Source organism: Quercus robur, chromosome 11 (assembly GCF_932294415.1).
Source record: "Quercus robur chromosome 11, dhQueRobu3.1, whole genome shotgun sequence".
Taxonomy (NCBI): Eukaryota; Viridiplantae; Streptophyta; class Magnoliopsida; order Fagales; family Fagaceae; genus Quercus; species Quercus robur.
Window position 1 is genome coordinate 56,047,668 of NC_065544.1, and position 14,607 is coordinate 56,062,274.

Sequence of the window (14,607 nt, forward strand, 5' to 3'; positions counted from 1 at the left end):
TTATTTGACTTTGGCTCTACCAATGTAAGCATAGTTTTATATATTACATATGAGCTACGGTGCCGCCAAAAGTAGTTGAGCCAAAAGTAGTTATGCACTGTAGCTGTGGAGCCAAATTATTTGACTTTGGCTCTACCAATGTAAGCATAGTTTTGTATTTGATGGTGCTAAGAATAGCAATATAGTTTTTTAGAGCATTCACATCAAAGATGTAAAAAATGCTAAATTCTAATTTTAGCTCTTATTCCCTTAAAATATCTTCCACATCAAGCATGTTATTCTTAAAGAATTTGACATCTTTGCCACAGTGGAGTGTCATCTCTGACACCCTACTGTAGCAAGATGCTATAGTTTTAAAGTTTTTGGTCAAAATATATATATTCGAAGTTCAGGTGGGGAAAAAATTTCCCCAAATCAACTAAACAAAAAAGACTTGCATTATGCTTAAACTTTGATTTACCCGCCCCAAAATTCTTTCAATAACTTGATACTGAAAAACTGAAAAAGAAAAAATAAAACTCAATGGTATTGGGAGGAAAAAATTAAAAAATGATACTCTGAAGGAAAAAAATCTAAAAGTTCTCCATGATATTGCAATATTCCCGAAGCACAGGAATGCAGTTAAACATTGTCATTTGGAAAGTGTGATATTATACAGATCATACAACATCAGAGGGATTGATAGCATGGACTACTGTCACAGATGAGAAACTTGATCCTATCTAACATCAAAACTAAGAACATGGTGGAGGGAGTTGGGTCCCAATGTATTTAGCTCTAACATTTTTACAAGTGGAAGTGGCATGTTTCTCCCCTGATGACAGGTCCAAGTGAACATTTTCAAGGTATATGTTCTGACATGGCATCCCTTTGCTGCATTCAAGTGCCACTGCTACCTTTGATGATGAAGTCCCTCTAATGTTCTTAAAATATATGTCACTGATCTTCACTCGAGATGGTGCCTGCAAATTGTTACCAAGAACATTTTCAGCAAACTAGAAACCAAAACCATCAATTCAAAAATGAGCCTGTACTTAAAACTTACCATGGAAGTGCAAGACGTGAAGGGACAATATGTTTGGTCAATTATAATGGGATTGGTCACATTGTTCATGACAATGTTCTCAAATGTCATATTGGTGACTGCACTGCTGCCTGGAGAGTTTTCCCATGTCTTAATCCTAATGCCATTTGTAGTACCTATCATGGTACAATCCCTCACCAAAAGTCCACTTACATCTCCTTCATTCCGATATCTTCCCAAACTTCCAACACTATTACATTTGACCATATAACCAATATATTACATTAAGTAGCTCCACAAAATTGATTTATGTGTCCAAGTAAACATAGAGGTTACAAACAAAGGAAATTTCAAGAGTACCTACCTGATACCGTGACCAGGTCCACAAGTGACACCTGTGATGGTGACTTGAGAATTTCCTTGTCCAACAGAGATGCAGTCATCACCCGTACCAATATGTGATCCAGAAAAGTAGACACTAGAGCTTCTCTCAATGTGAATGCCATCAGTGTTAGGACTGTTTGCTGGGGCTGAAATCTTGATTTTACTACCTTTGAAGTTCTTGCACTCCACGAGAGCTATGTGAAAGAACTTGCTATTCAGCGAAGTTATGCCACGTACAACTGTCTTATTCATTGCCATGAATTTCACATTCTGCAAAGAGAAATTGTTTTCATATTAAACTTATTGCTTTACTGTCACAACTACCTATCCTCTGCACTGCCACAACAAAGTGTAACTTACTAATGTGACCTAAAGCACCAGATTTAACAGGGAAAAAAACTTGTGTCTAAATATTAATTCAAGGAATAAAGCTGATGGCTGCATCATTGAAGCAGACTTTAGACACCTTAGTCATTTTTTTCCTTTATTGGATGTACCTAATGTTCACCTGTGCTTAGACCATAGGCATGTTCAGTCACTCTAAGCCTCCCCCATTCCCCTATGGCAACATGCCAACATATAGCTCAAACAATCTACTACAGCTAGGAAAGATTTTGTCAAAAGCTCTGGTACTAAGTACAATATGTAAACTAAAAATTTTAAAGACAAGGATATATATCTATAGGTCATGAAACATACAGTTGGAAGAAGTTTGCAGTTGGAATCAGTGGGGCAGTCATTGTAAGGCCAGGCTTTAGCACCTTGGCCATCCAAGGTTCCACCTCCGGTCAAGGTCAGCCCCTCTACCCATCCAAATTCAACCCAACCAGCACTGAATCCATACTTCGACAAGTCTGTTGTTGCTTTCAAATAACCCTGCAAATTCCTCAAATTTAATCATGAATAGATAACTTGATCAAATTTGATGCTAAAGAATACAGATGGTAAATAAAAAAGACGTGACGAAAAGATGAAGATTACAATCTTGCCTTCAAATGAACAGTTAGAGATGATACATTATTGCACGGGCCAGTAAACTCGATGTGGCCAATCAAGTATGTCCCTTTTGGTATCAGAAGATTCACTGAGCCTGAGGACTCACATGCCTTCTTCCATGCTGTTCTGAAGGCCTGGATGACAAGTATCAATTTTTTAACTTTTTTGTTAATTCAAACACACCATGTACTACATCTATTTCTTGCCATCAGTCTATTAACAAGCTATAGTCATGCCAGACAATCATCTGGCAATTTTATAGCTTTAGTGGATACAAACTAGAGAGTAAAAACTCTGGAATAGGAGGAACTGCTTCTAAGTTCCTAGTATCAAAAAAAAGAATTAAAGTCAAGCCTAGAATCAAAAGGAAGAATATGTAACAAGTTAGTAACTTTACCTGCATTTATGTGATAAGAACTGTCACACTCAGCATAGAGCACACATAAATACACGCAACATGCAAGTGATTTTATAGAGAGAGTCTGTAGAAAATAACTTAGCAAAAAAAAAGGGTCTGCTTGAAGTGAATGCAAAATATGTAACTCACACAGTTATGAAAATCTCAGAAGCTGAAATTTGTCTTTTAAGTCATAACTCATAAGGATCCCTATGGACTGTAGTAGTGCTTTTGAACTCCACTAACTTCCCTAAGTTGTCATAGGACAAAGATAAAAGACTACATACTCTCTATGGACCTTGAAGGAGTTTGGTTACTTTGGTACTATTCTACATCGATCAAAAACCCCAAAAAAAAAAAAAAAAATACTAATTCCATTTAAAATGTTAAAGATGCGAGAAAAAGTAATGAACTTAGTCAAAAACTTTTGTAACACCAAGAATTCTGAATTAGTAAGCTAGTATAGTATAATTGTTTGTTTGGAAGAGAGAGAGAAATAAGAACGAACCCGAGTGTCATCAGTTCGGCCATCTGCTCGAGCACCAAAGCTCATGACATCAAAATCAAATAAAGCAGACCTTCTCCTCCCCTTGTGATGTAAAACGTGTCTACCCTTTTGTGTCTCAAATTCAATGCCTTTCACAACTGACACTGCTTCTCTGCCAAAAACACCATTGAAATAATAGATAGACAGCACCAAGAGCAATTTGCCATGGAAGAAAGGCCGGCTCATGTTGCTGTTTTAATCTATGTATGTGTCTGCAATAACATGTCAGTTCTGAGTGAGAGTTGTTTTGTTTGTTTAAGATTAAGAGTAGTGTGACATTGAGCAAGATCAAGAGTTAAAGAGTTGTGACTTCGCCGGTAAGCTCTTGCAGTTGCTGGGAAGTTACGGAAAAAAAAAAAAAAACATACGTGCAGAGTTTACAGTTTTGTCAAAGCCATGAAAACGTGGACATTTTTTTTTTCTAAAAATGCCCTTACATCCTAGGTTTAAGCAGAGAAAAAACTGAAAGATAATCTGGTAAAAATATATTTCTAACTTCCACGTATGATATTGTCTACAAAATAGAACTATTTTTTCTGTTAATTTTCAAAATTCAATCTGAAATACAAATTTATTTTGTCAACAATTTAATTTAATTTAATATTTTTTATACAAATTTTGTAGTAGACCCATTAACTCCTAAACTGAAGTTGTCATTCACCGGTTTTTTTTTTTTTTTTTTCTTTTTCTAAACCCCACGTTTTAGGGTATTGGATATAAACAAAAACTAAAACAAACTCACCTACCATTTTTTTATTAAAAGCTGTATCATTCAAATCTCTAGGACTTTTTACTTATTTTACTGGAATTTTAAATATATTTAAGTGGTAATGATTAATCATGTTAGTATTACTAATAAACTTACCACAACATATAAGCTCCTATTTTATCCCATATTTGCTTTTGGTTCGACATGTATTTAATCATGTAGTAACTTATTTATCGATTTATTTTAATAAAATAATTTTTTTGTGAAAGTTTTATGGTAAAAAGAAAAATAACAATTGATTCTACAAGTCCTTAATAAACTCACTGCAGATAAGCTCCTACCAAAAACTATTATAAACTTACCACGGCAGATAAGCTCCTTTTCACTACAGTTTTTTCAATTTTCAATTTTCCTTAAAATGGTTAATTAATAAATTCAAACATTTTCAAACTTTAGGAACACCCCCAAACTTTAAGAGTGTAATTTGTAATTTACCCTTTTTTTGTGTTTCTTTTACACAATTTGATCCTCATCCAAATTGCACAGTTTGTGTTCTAAATTCAATCTATGTTCTACTGTAATAATAATCAAAGAAAAGCACCGTACTATTGTAATCAAAGAAAAGCAATGAGTAAGTTTTAACCCACAATCACATATTAAAAATAAATAAATAAATAAAAAGATAATCATAAGAAAACTAGCTTCTGAGCACGCGCGCGCTCAAAGGCTTTTCTATTTTTTTGGGTAAAAATTAATAATTTGTGTTCATTATTGTAGGGACACGATTATTCACGACCCAAGAATGACATTGGGCTCGTATGTAAAGGGTCCGAACAATATAATTTGTAGAGTGTGGGCTTGAAAGGCTGGATCTTGGTCACTGGTCAGCGGTCTAGTCGTGGTTTTTATGGAAGCTTATATGAGGGTGGACTTGGCTTGACTAGCTAAGCCTTCTATCGATGCGGCTTGTAGGGTTTAAGTCCTCGGACTACGTCCGAGGAGCATAGTATCCTTCCCTTTCTCCCTTTTGTAGGATTTATCCTTTTTTTTGGGGATCTCCCTCCCCTTTGGCTCTCTTTCCCTTTTATACTAATGTCTACTTCCCTTTTATACTAATGTCTACTTCCCGTTTAGTGTCCACGTGTAAGTTTTGCTTTTTGAGGTATAGACCCGTCCTATCAATCCATACATAGAGTGGTTGGGGGTGGTTGGAAAAGTTAAATAGCATGGTCTGGAGTATAGGCCTGTCAGATGTAGGGTTCCATACTACGGTGTTGGCAGCTTTCTCCCTTATACTGTCCCTGTACTGAATTTGTTCTTTTCTTCAGGCGTTTTGTGAGGTGCCGAGCATAAGATCGTCCTCGGCCATATATTTGGGCCTTTTTTGGATTTTTACTTCGCGACCTCGGAAATCATTCTCCTTAGTTTGGATCTTGGGCCCTATTATGAAGTGGGCCGGGACCACAAATTCTTGGGCCCCACAATTATAATTTGAGATTACTATATTTTCCAATCATAAAAAAAGTCTAGGGGTGTGATGAGTATTATGTGTTTGTGGGTAAAATAATTTTTTCATCACACTCCTAGGTTTTTTGTGATTAGAAAATGTAGTAATCTCAAATTATAATAAATGTAAATTATTAACCTTTACCGGAAAAAAAAAAATAGAAGAGTCTCTAAGCATACATGTGCACAAAGGCTAGTTTAATTTAAAGGATATCTTTTAAAATTTTAGGTTAAAATATTAATTTCATTGTTGTTTTTCATCTCCATGCTTTATAAAGAGATTTGGTTTTTTCAATAGTTTAGGGAAAAAATATGAATGAAAGCAGATTTTTTTTTTTTCAATAATTTTGGGATTAAAAATAAAGATATTTTTTTAAAATTTTAATGATGAAAAGTGAAATATTTTCAATAGTTTAAGGACAACAACCAAAGTTTAAAAGTTTAGGAATGGCAAACAAAATTCATGCAAACTTTAGGAATGACAATAATATTTTAGCCTAAATTTTATTTATATTTCTTATCATTCCTTTCCAATTTTCATTTTTTTTTTTCTTATCATTCCTTTCTCTTTGTAAAAAGAAAAATGAATTCCCTCTTTTAAAAAAATAAAATTCTTTACTTTTTTTTTTTTTTAATAAAAGCTTAGAAATAAAAGTCTTTATCTAAAACTTTTAGTGGTCATTTAGGTAAAGGCAAAAAGCTTTTTGATTTTGCTTTTTTTTTTTTTTTTTTTTTTTTCAAATAATCTAATTTTTAGTAAATTTAAAAATAAGTTAGCTTTTAACTTTTTATTATACGTAAAGAAAATTTATAATAAATTATATTTTTTTAATATTATTACAAATACTTGCACTACCAGTTTTGAAGTTTGGACTCTCATACAAAATGTCTAGGCTAAAGGTTCTCCAAAAGCCCAAAGCCCAAAGGGTTGCAACTCGTATCGCAACCATCACACACGTGTTCTTTATATTTGGTTTTATCTACAAATTAGTTCACAGGTAGGAGTTTATTAATTAAATTGTCCACTGGTATGTAGTTCAAGACCACCAACTCAGACCAATTTCTTAGTAGTGGACATCAATTCTATCATACTGGTTTGGAACTTGGGAAGGATAAATATTAATTAGTACACACTTGTTATTACACACAATCATATGTGAGTGTTTGTATGATGTGAAGTCACAATTTAAAGTGCAAAAGGTGTGTGTACGGTTGTGTGTAATAATAAGTGTGAAATAAACACCACCCATAATATAATAACACTCACTAATCATAAAAACGACCTTCTATATTGAATTAAATAATAGGCACGAGGGCCTAAATGTACATAATTGGCATCCAGAAGGAATGAAGTTCTTAAAACCCAACCATGGATTTGCATCTTTCATTTCTTTTCCTTTTCTTTTTCCATGCTTCCATGTAAAACTTCATTTTTTTGCCTTTGCAAACCTAAGGCATCGATATTTTTCTCCGCTTACAGTGATTTCAAGAGCTCCATCTTGGTTGTCTTGATTTGATGCAGTTCCCATTAGAACACTTTTCTCTTTCTCAAGATTTTCTTTCTCCATCTTCAGCCTTGCTTCTTGTCGGGCAATCTCTGCCTGGAAGATAAAATGAAGGCTGAGACTCTAAAACATAAAAACTGTCTTGCATGATCTCTATTCATATATAAATCATGTTGACAGATGGAAACAAATGAAACCCTACAACATAAATTTTCACACAAAGTTCTAAGCTTATTTCGATTTGTTTAATTTGCAACAACTTTTCAACTCTAGAACAAGCAAGCATTTTAAAAGCTCTAGTAATTTATGGGATGGTTGTTACCAATAGCATCAAGGAAGACATAATGTAATCATTAGATCAGAGTTCAGGCTTTCAGACATCCAAAAAAACAAAAGCATTGTTGAATTTCCTAGCAGATGAAAACCAGCAGTTTGCGGTAGTGCTATGAGTATGAGAGCAGTCTGGATGGCCAGTTAATAAACACTATTTTCATAAGATACTACAAAAAGGACAAAGTTTGGCTCCAAACAAGCTCCAACCCCCAATAGGAATATGACATATGTACTTGTTATGTGCAATGCACATAGCTCACTTAACCACACTTAAGCTAACCAACCAAGTAATGTGCATTCCACATTTGAAGGACACGTGTCAGCTTCCTATTGGGAGTTGAAGCACAAGGCTCCAAACATGTTTGGAACCAATATTTTTTGCAGCTGACAACAAATAATATTGAGAATCATACAGAAAGCTTTGAGAAAGAAATCTCTATATGCATTAATGAAAAAATCTAAATCTAATACAAAAACTGTGTGTTTGTATACTAAGCCAGAGGAGAAGAAATCTATCTAACTGATACAAGTGTACTAACTAACTCTACTAATGGATTAATAAAAGCACATGTCGTTTAGCTTACTAACTGTAAACTACATGTAGCTTATACACTGCAGCATAAATACTGCTATTCTTTCACTTGCACAGCTCTGTAGTCTTCACTGCAACCTTCCTAAGCTTCAATCCTTCTCAATACTCCCCCTCAAGATGGAGTGAAGATGTTAAGAATCCCATCTTGGTAAGTATTGAGATAAAACTGTTGAGAACTGAGAGGCTTTGTAAGTAAGTCAGCCAATTGATGCTTGGTAGGTACATGAAAAGTTTTAATCAATTTAGCTTGAATCTTTTCCCTTACAAGATGACAATCTATTTCTATGTGTTTTGTCCTTTTGTGGAACACAGGATTTGCTGCTATATGTAAGGCAGCTTAGCTATCACAGTATAACGAAACTGGTTTGGAATGATCAATACCCAAGACTAAGTAATTGTAGTAACCACATGATTTCACAAGTAGTGAAAGCCATTGCTCTATATTTGGCTTCAGCATATGACATAGAACCTGATGATTGTTTCTTTGTTCTCCAAGAGATTAATGATTCTCCTAAGAAAACACAATATCCTGTGACTGACTTTCTGGCATCTGGGCAAGAAACCCAATCTGAATTTGCATATGCCTTTAAATGCAATTGAGAGCTAGCACTAAAGAGCAGACTCTGTCCAGGTGTACCCTTAAGATATTGCAAAACCTTTTGTGCTGCTTGAAGATGAGGTAACCTTGGCTTATCCATGAATTGACTAAGCTGATGTACATTATAAGTAATATCGGGTCTGGTTAGAGTCAAAAATAACAACTTACCAACCAACCTTCTATACATAGTGACATCCTTCAAAGGTTCTCCAGTGTACTTTGAGAGTCTACAATTTTGATCCATAGGGAACTTAGCTGGTTTAGAAGCCAACAACCCTGCCTCTTCTAACAATTCTAGTGTATACTTCCTCTGACACGTGTATACCTTTAGCAGACCTGGCTATTTCAAGTCCTAAGAAGAACTTTAAAGGACCCAAGTCTTTAAGCTTAAACTGATCATGTAAATACAGTTTAAAGCTATTAGCAGCCTCTACTTTGTTGCTAGCAACCAATATGTCATCTACACATACACCAAAACAATGAGAACTACACCTCCTTGAACCATTGTAAATAATGAATAGTCTGATTTTGATTGCTGAAAACCCTGTTCCAGTATGGCATTTGTAAGCTTAGCAAACCATTGTCTGCTAGCTTGCTCTAATCCATACAATGATTTAGTCAACTTGCAAACTTGAATCTCCCCCTTGCTAGCAACAGGTGGAACAAACCAAGGGGTAACTGCATATAAACCTCTTCATGCAACTCTCCATGAAGGAAAGCATTATTCACATCCAATTGGATGATACACCAATCCTGAATTGCTGCAACAGCTAGTAAGGTTTTAACTGTGACAAACTTTGCCTCTGGAGAAAAAGTTTCAAAATGGTCTAAACCTTCTTGCTGAGTAAAACCTTTGGCAACCAGTCTTGCCTTATACCTCTGTATGCTTCCATCTGCTTTAAGCTTTATCTTATAGACCCACTTACATCCAATTGCTTGTGCACCAGGTGGCAAAGCAGTAACAGACCATGTAATATTTGCAGCCAATGCATCCAATTCAGCCTGCATGGCTTCTTGCCATTCGGGAAACTGGACAGCTTGATGATAAGTAGTTGGTTCAACAGTAGTGAGTAGAGCAATGCTAAAAGCTTTATGAGTGGTTGTGAGTTAAATTGCAGTGTAGGAAGAGAGGATGGCAAATTAGAGGTTAAATTGCAGTGGTAATCAAGGAGATAAGATGGAGGTTTGGACAACCTACTAGACCTTCTAATATCAGTCTGAGTAGGAAGAACAGGTTCGGGAATAGCTTCTGCAGGAAATTGAATAAAATCAGCTGAATTAACTGGAAACGGTTCTAAAGTAGGATCTGGGAAAGAAGATTCACGGCTAGATTGTGGAATATGAGACTCAGTAGTAGAGAGGGCAGGAAAATTAGATTGTGGGGAGTGGAAAGGAAAGACATGTTCATGAAAATGAACATCCCTGGAAACAAAAATGGTTCTATTAGCTAAATCAAGGACCTTATATCCTTTGATACCTGCTGGATAGCCTAGAAAGACACATGGTATGGCTCTAGGATCAAATTTAGTTCTGTGATGACTAAGAGTAGATACAAAACACAGGGAACCAAACACTCTAAGATGTGAGAATGGAGGAGAATGATGAAATAAAAGTTCATAGGGACTCTTGTGCAATAAGGGACAGGGCAGCCTATTGATTAGATACACAGCAGTCAACACACATTCACCCCAGAATTGAATTGGTATATTAGAATGAAATTTTAAAGCTCTTGCCACTTGTAAAATATGTTGGAGTTTCCTTTCAACAACAGAGTTTTGTTGAGGAGTGGCAACGCAAGAAAATTGAAGAAGATTACCCTTTTGTTTAAAGAAATTTGGTAACTTGAGATCAGGGGCATTATCTGATCGAAAACATTTAATTTTGGATTTGAATTGAGTTTCAATCATTGAAAAGAAAGCTGGAATATGTAAAGAAGCTTCAGACTTAGATCTCATTAGATAAAGCCATGTAGTTTTAGTACAATCATCCAACAATGTTAAGAAATATCTGAATCCTTCAGGGGTTGGAATTGAAAAGGGACCCCATGTATCACAATGAATAAGATCAAAAGCATTTTTAGATTCATGATTTGCATATGGGAAAGGCAGTCTCTTTTGTTTAGCTGAAGGACAAACATTGCAAGTAAACTGTTTTTTATTATCAATAGCCACTTGAGGAATACATTTGGAAAGTAACATTTTCCTAGAAATGGAAGGATGTCCCAATGTGGCATGCCAAAGATGTACATCTTGGTCCTTATCATGAACAGAAGTAAAATAGTTCAAACTAGCTGGTAAAACTGCAGAATTATTTGTACAAGATACATTTGAAACAAATGATGGAAAAGAAAATGAAGGAAATTCAGTGAGTGCAGTATCCAAAAGATATAGGTTCCCCTTTGCTCTACCCAATCCAATCGTCTGCCATGGTTGTAGGGCCTGAATATGGCAAAGGGTATCCAAGAATATTAAGCAACAAAACATGCTTTTACTTAACTGGCTCACTGATATCAAATTAAAAGAAAAAGTTGGCACACAAAGAACATAGTAAAGAGTAAGTGTAGATGTTAACAGTGTCACTTACAAGATTACCTATGCGTGTAACAACTGCCTTGTGACCATTAGGTAAATTGACAACAAGATTAACAGTGGAAGTGATAGTAGTAAGTAAGGAAATGGATTGAACCATGTGATCTGTGGCACCTGTGTCCAAGATCCAATCTTGAGAAGAAATTGTAGAAGGTGGTGTGAAATTGGCTGAGAAAACAGAATGCTCAAGAGAAATAGTTGAACCAAGAAACTCACCTGCCATGTGATCAAAAGCTCCAAAGGTTGATGATTGTGGATACAGAGGTGCAAAATAAGTCACCACATGTGCAGCTTATGTGGTTGAGGATTGTGTCACAGACTGATGATCAGCAGCATTGTTTCCCATTTCAGCAAATTGAAAACTAAGAATGACAACATGCTTCATCAGTTCTTGACATTGGGTCAGAGCCTGTGTCAGTGTAAGACTAGAATTCTCAGAGATTGAAGATTGATTGGGCACCATAACAGCTACAGCTTGGTGTGCTTGACCTTTGCCTCTATTCCTATAACCAGGAGGAAAACCATGCACCCTATAGCACTTATCAACTGTATGGCCTTTCAATCCACAATGAGAACAAATAGGCCTATCTTTCCCTTTGTATAATTAGAACCATGATTGGAAGAATTAGAACCATAACCAGAAGTATTCTCAGACCTGGTGGCTAATACTGCAGATTCGACAAATGGAATCATTCTCAATCCCATGGACTTTTGCTTTTCTTCTTACTGGATCAAAGAAAAGACTTTGTTGATTGAGGGAATGGGCTCCATCAAGAGGATTTGCCCTCTTAACATTGGGAAAATTCTCATTGAGACCCATGAGAAATTAAAGGACATATTCTTCTTGGAATAGCTCATGAACCTTCATCATTGCACCACATAGACAGGAAGGGAGTACTCTGTAACTCACCAATTCCTCCCATAGTAATTTCAACTTGGTAAAGTACTCTCCAACAGTGGAACTTCCTTGTGTATGACAAGCTAATGCCTTCTTCAACTCTAGGAGCCGAGGACCATTTCTCTGAATGAACTTACCTTCAAATCCATCCAGATTTCATTAGAGTAAATTTTACTACAGGCTATATCCTTGGAAAGGGCATTGATAATCCAATAAAAGACCATATCATTGCATCTCCACCATGCTTGAAATAGAGGAAACTCCTCTTTGTTTCTGTTTACTCTTTGTTCACTATCGTGAACTCTGTGTATCTTTCTTTCTATTCTTTTTTAATAATATTTTCTTTATTACCTATCAAAAAAAAAAAAAAAAAAAAGAGGAGAATTAGGATCAGAAGGCTCTGGGATAGAACCATCCACAAACCCTAACTTGTTCTTTGCTGAAAGTGCCTTAGTCATTGACCTACTCCAATGTGGATAATTCTCTGCTGTAAGTGGCTGTGAAACCAAAATTATTCCTGGATTTTCTGCACTAGGAAGAAAATAAGGACTCAACGGTTTATCAACATCGACAACAATCGTAGAAGATCCAATTGGATGTGTTGAATGAGAACTTGTTTTTTCAGCGGGAGCCATGGAAATCCTTCAGCAAATCAAGGACTAGAAATTCGAAAGAAGAAAACTCAAGAAAGAATGAAATCCAAAAGCCTAAACTCTGTTTGGAAGCAAAGAAACAGAAAGAAAATCAAAGAGAAATTGCTCTGATACCCTATTGAGAATCATATAGAAACCTTCGAGAAAGAAATTTCTATAAGCATTAATGAAAAAATCAAAACCTAATATATAACCTCTGTGCTTATATACTAAGCCAGAGCCTAACTAACTGATACACATGTGCTAACTAACTCTACTAATGGATTAAATAAAGCACGTGTCGTTTAGCTAACTACATGTAGCTTACACACTGCACAGCTCTGTAGTCTTCATTGCAACCTTCCTACGCTTCAATCCTTCTCAATAAATAATGAATTATTAGCTTAGGTTCATATGGAGACCACATGAAACAAAAATAACAGTTATTGTATTTCAAAGATTTTGATGTGAATTAGGAAGGAAAAAGCCATAACAAGATGGCATAATGTGACCAGGTGGTACAATAGTGGTAGAACTTAAGCAGCTAAGGAAAAGGAGAAAGAAAAATCATTTGAACTGCCCGCAGGTTAACCTTGGTAGAACTTTAGTCCAACATCCATTCATCATGTAAGGAATGTTAAGATCCTAATCTATATGAGGTTTTGAGTGGCTGATTCGAGATAGCCAGGTCTCCAATAGAAGAAGAAGAAGTTGAGAAGAGAAACCATAAGAAGGAGGAAAGGAACTAACCTCAGTCTTATTGCTTGATTGATTTCTCATACATGTACAATTCTTATTTATCCCTCTGATCTCATCTACAAGCTGGTACTAACTACCTGAAAAGTATTAACTACCCATAACTAATAACAGAAAGCATTTACAATTAACATGTGCTTATTATAATAGCCACAGGTAATACTGACATGGCTTCAGCTTCAGTCTCTTATTCAGTATCTATCAAGGAACCTTTCTAATCAGTAATAAACAATTTATGGTTTGGAGTTGTGCTTGCATAAGTTTAACTTTCCCATTTCCCACACAGAATATGAGCACAAGGAGGCTACCTTTTTACATTAATTCAAACAAGAGGGAAAATCAAAAAAAAAAAAAAAAAAAAAACAGCAAAAAAGGAAGCTACTTGATTGTCAAAACAAGAACTTTTTTGAATGGTTAAGCATGAATTAGTGATGATAGTAATGGAAAGCCTTAAAAGTAAACAGAAAAATGGGAAATGGGAAATGGGAAATAGGGAAAAGCAAAGGAAAGGAAAAGGGGTGACCTCGCGACGAGAGAGCTCAGCCTTCCAAGCGGCTTCACGTTCGGCGACTTCGCGTTCACGCTCTTGGATGTAACTCTGCATCTCTCTTTCCTTCATGATTCTGTCTTGAATATCTGCATCCAGTGCTTCTTTTAGCTCCTCCACAAACTTATCTACCACCGTCTTTATTCTAAGAGACATCTCTCTCTCTCTCTCTCTCTCTCTCTCTCTCGAATTATTCTTCAATCAAATTTGGTTTAATTTGGTTTGGTTTGCCTATACACACAGTTTCGTTTGTGTGTCAATCAATCAAACCATTTTAAAACCTGACTAACTCACTTTGCTCTGTTTTCTTCCTCAAAGTTGTCTTCTTCTTTTGGCTGTTTTAAACAAAGCGAGGCTGAAGGAGAGAGACTTGAGTGAATAATGAATCTGGACCTTTGTTTTGCTTTGGTTCCATGGACTTGGCCTTTGGGCTTTCTTTTTGTCTCTCAATATTTATTATTATTTTGGTTTTTTTTTTTTTTTTTGTCACATAAGGGCATGATAAAAAAAAGTTTAAACAAAAATAATAATAAGGAATGATTTTGGGTGAAAAAAAAATTTGGTTGTTGGGTGAAAAAAAATCTGTATATAACTC

General features: G+C 35.5%; 2 protein-coding genes across 2 annotated transcripts; both read right to left on the reverse strand.

The window, feature by feature from the left end:
• Nucleotides 1–608: 608 nt before the first annotated feature.
• LOC126706089 (exopolygalacturonase-like) lies at nt 609–3,534 on the reverse strand. Its single transcript, XM_050405358.1, has 6 exons — nt 3,310–3,534; nt 2,398–2,538; nt 2,108–2,284; nt 1,389–1,678; nt 1,046–1,274; nt 609–962 (listed from the first exon to the last, which is right to left on the reverse strand). The coding sequence occupies exons 1-6, from the start codon at nt 3,532–3,534 to the stop codon at nt 735–737; spliced, it is 1,290 nt and encodes a 429-aa protein (XP_050261315.1). The 3' UTR covers nt 609–734.
• A 3,296-nt stretch (nt 3,535–6,830) lies between these two features.
• Nucleotides 6,831–14,391, reverse strand: LOC126706283 (uncharacterized). Its single transcript, XM_050405685.1, has 2 exons — nt 13,989–14,391; nt 6,831–7,164 (listed from the first exon to the last, which is right to left on the reverse strand). Exons 1-2 carry the CDS (start codon nt 14,166–14,168, stop codon nt 6,991–6,993), a joined length of 354 nt encoding a protein of 117 aa, XP_050261642.1. The 5' UTR covers nt 14,169–14,391; the 3' UTR covers nt 6,831–6,990.
• Between the last annotated feature and the right edge of the window lie 216 nt (nt 14,392–14,607).

What these genes read in the sequence shown, in the direction of transcription:
- LOC126706089 (XM_050405358.1), bottom strand. Translation starts at nt 3,534, where the DNA reads ATGAGCCGGCCTTTCTTCCATGGCAAATTGCTCTTGGTGCTGTCTATC. An exon ending in GCCGAACTGATGACACTCGG is followed by an intron (nt 2,539 to 3,309) that starts GTTCGTTCTTAT and finishes CTTGTCATCCAG; the next exon opens with GCCTTCAGAACAGCATGGAA. An exon ending in GGACCTGGTCACGGTATCAG is followed by an intron (nt 1,275 to 1,388) that starts GTAGGTACTCTT and finishes CAAATGTAATAG; the next exon opens with TGTTGGAAGTTTGGGAAGAT.
- LOC126706283 (XM_050405685.1), bottom strand. Translation starts at nt 14,168, where the DNA reads ATGTCTCTTAGAATAAAGACGGTGGTAGATAAGTTTGTGGAGGAGCTA. An exon ending in CTGAGCTCTCTCGTCGCGAG is followed by an intron (nt 7,165 to 13,988) that starts GTCACCCCTTTT and finishes TTTATCTTCCAG; the next exon opens with GCAGAGATTGCCCGACAAGA.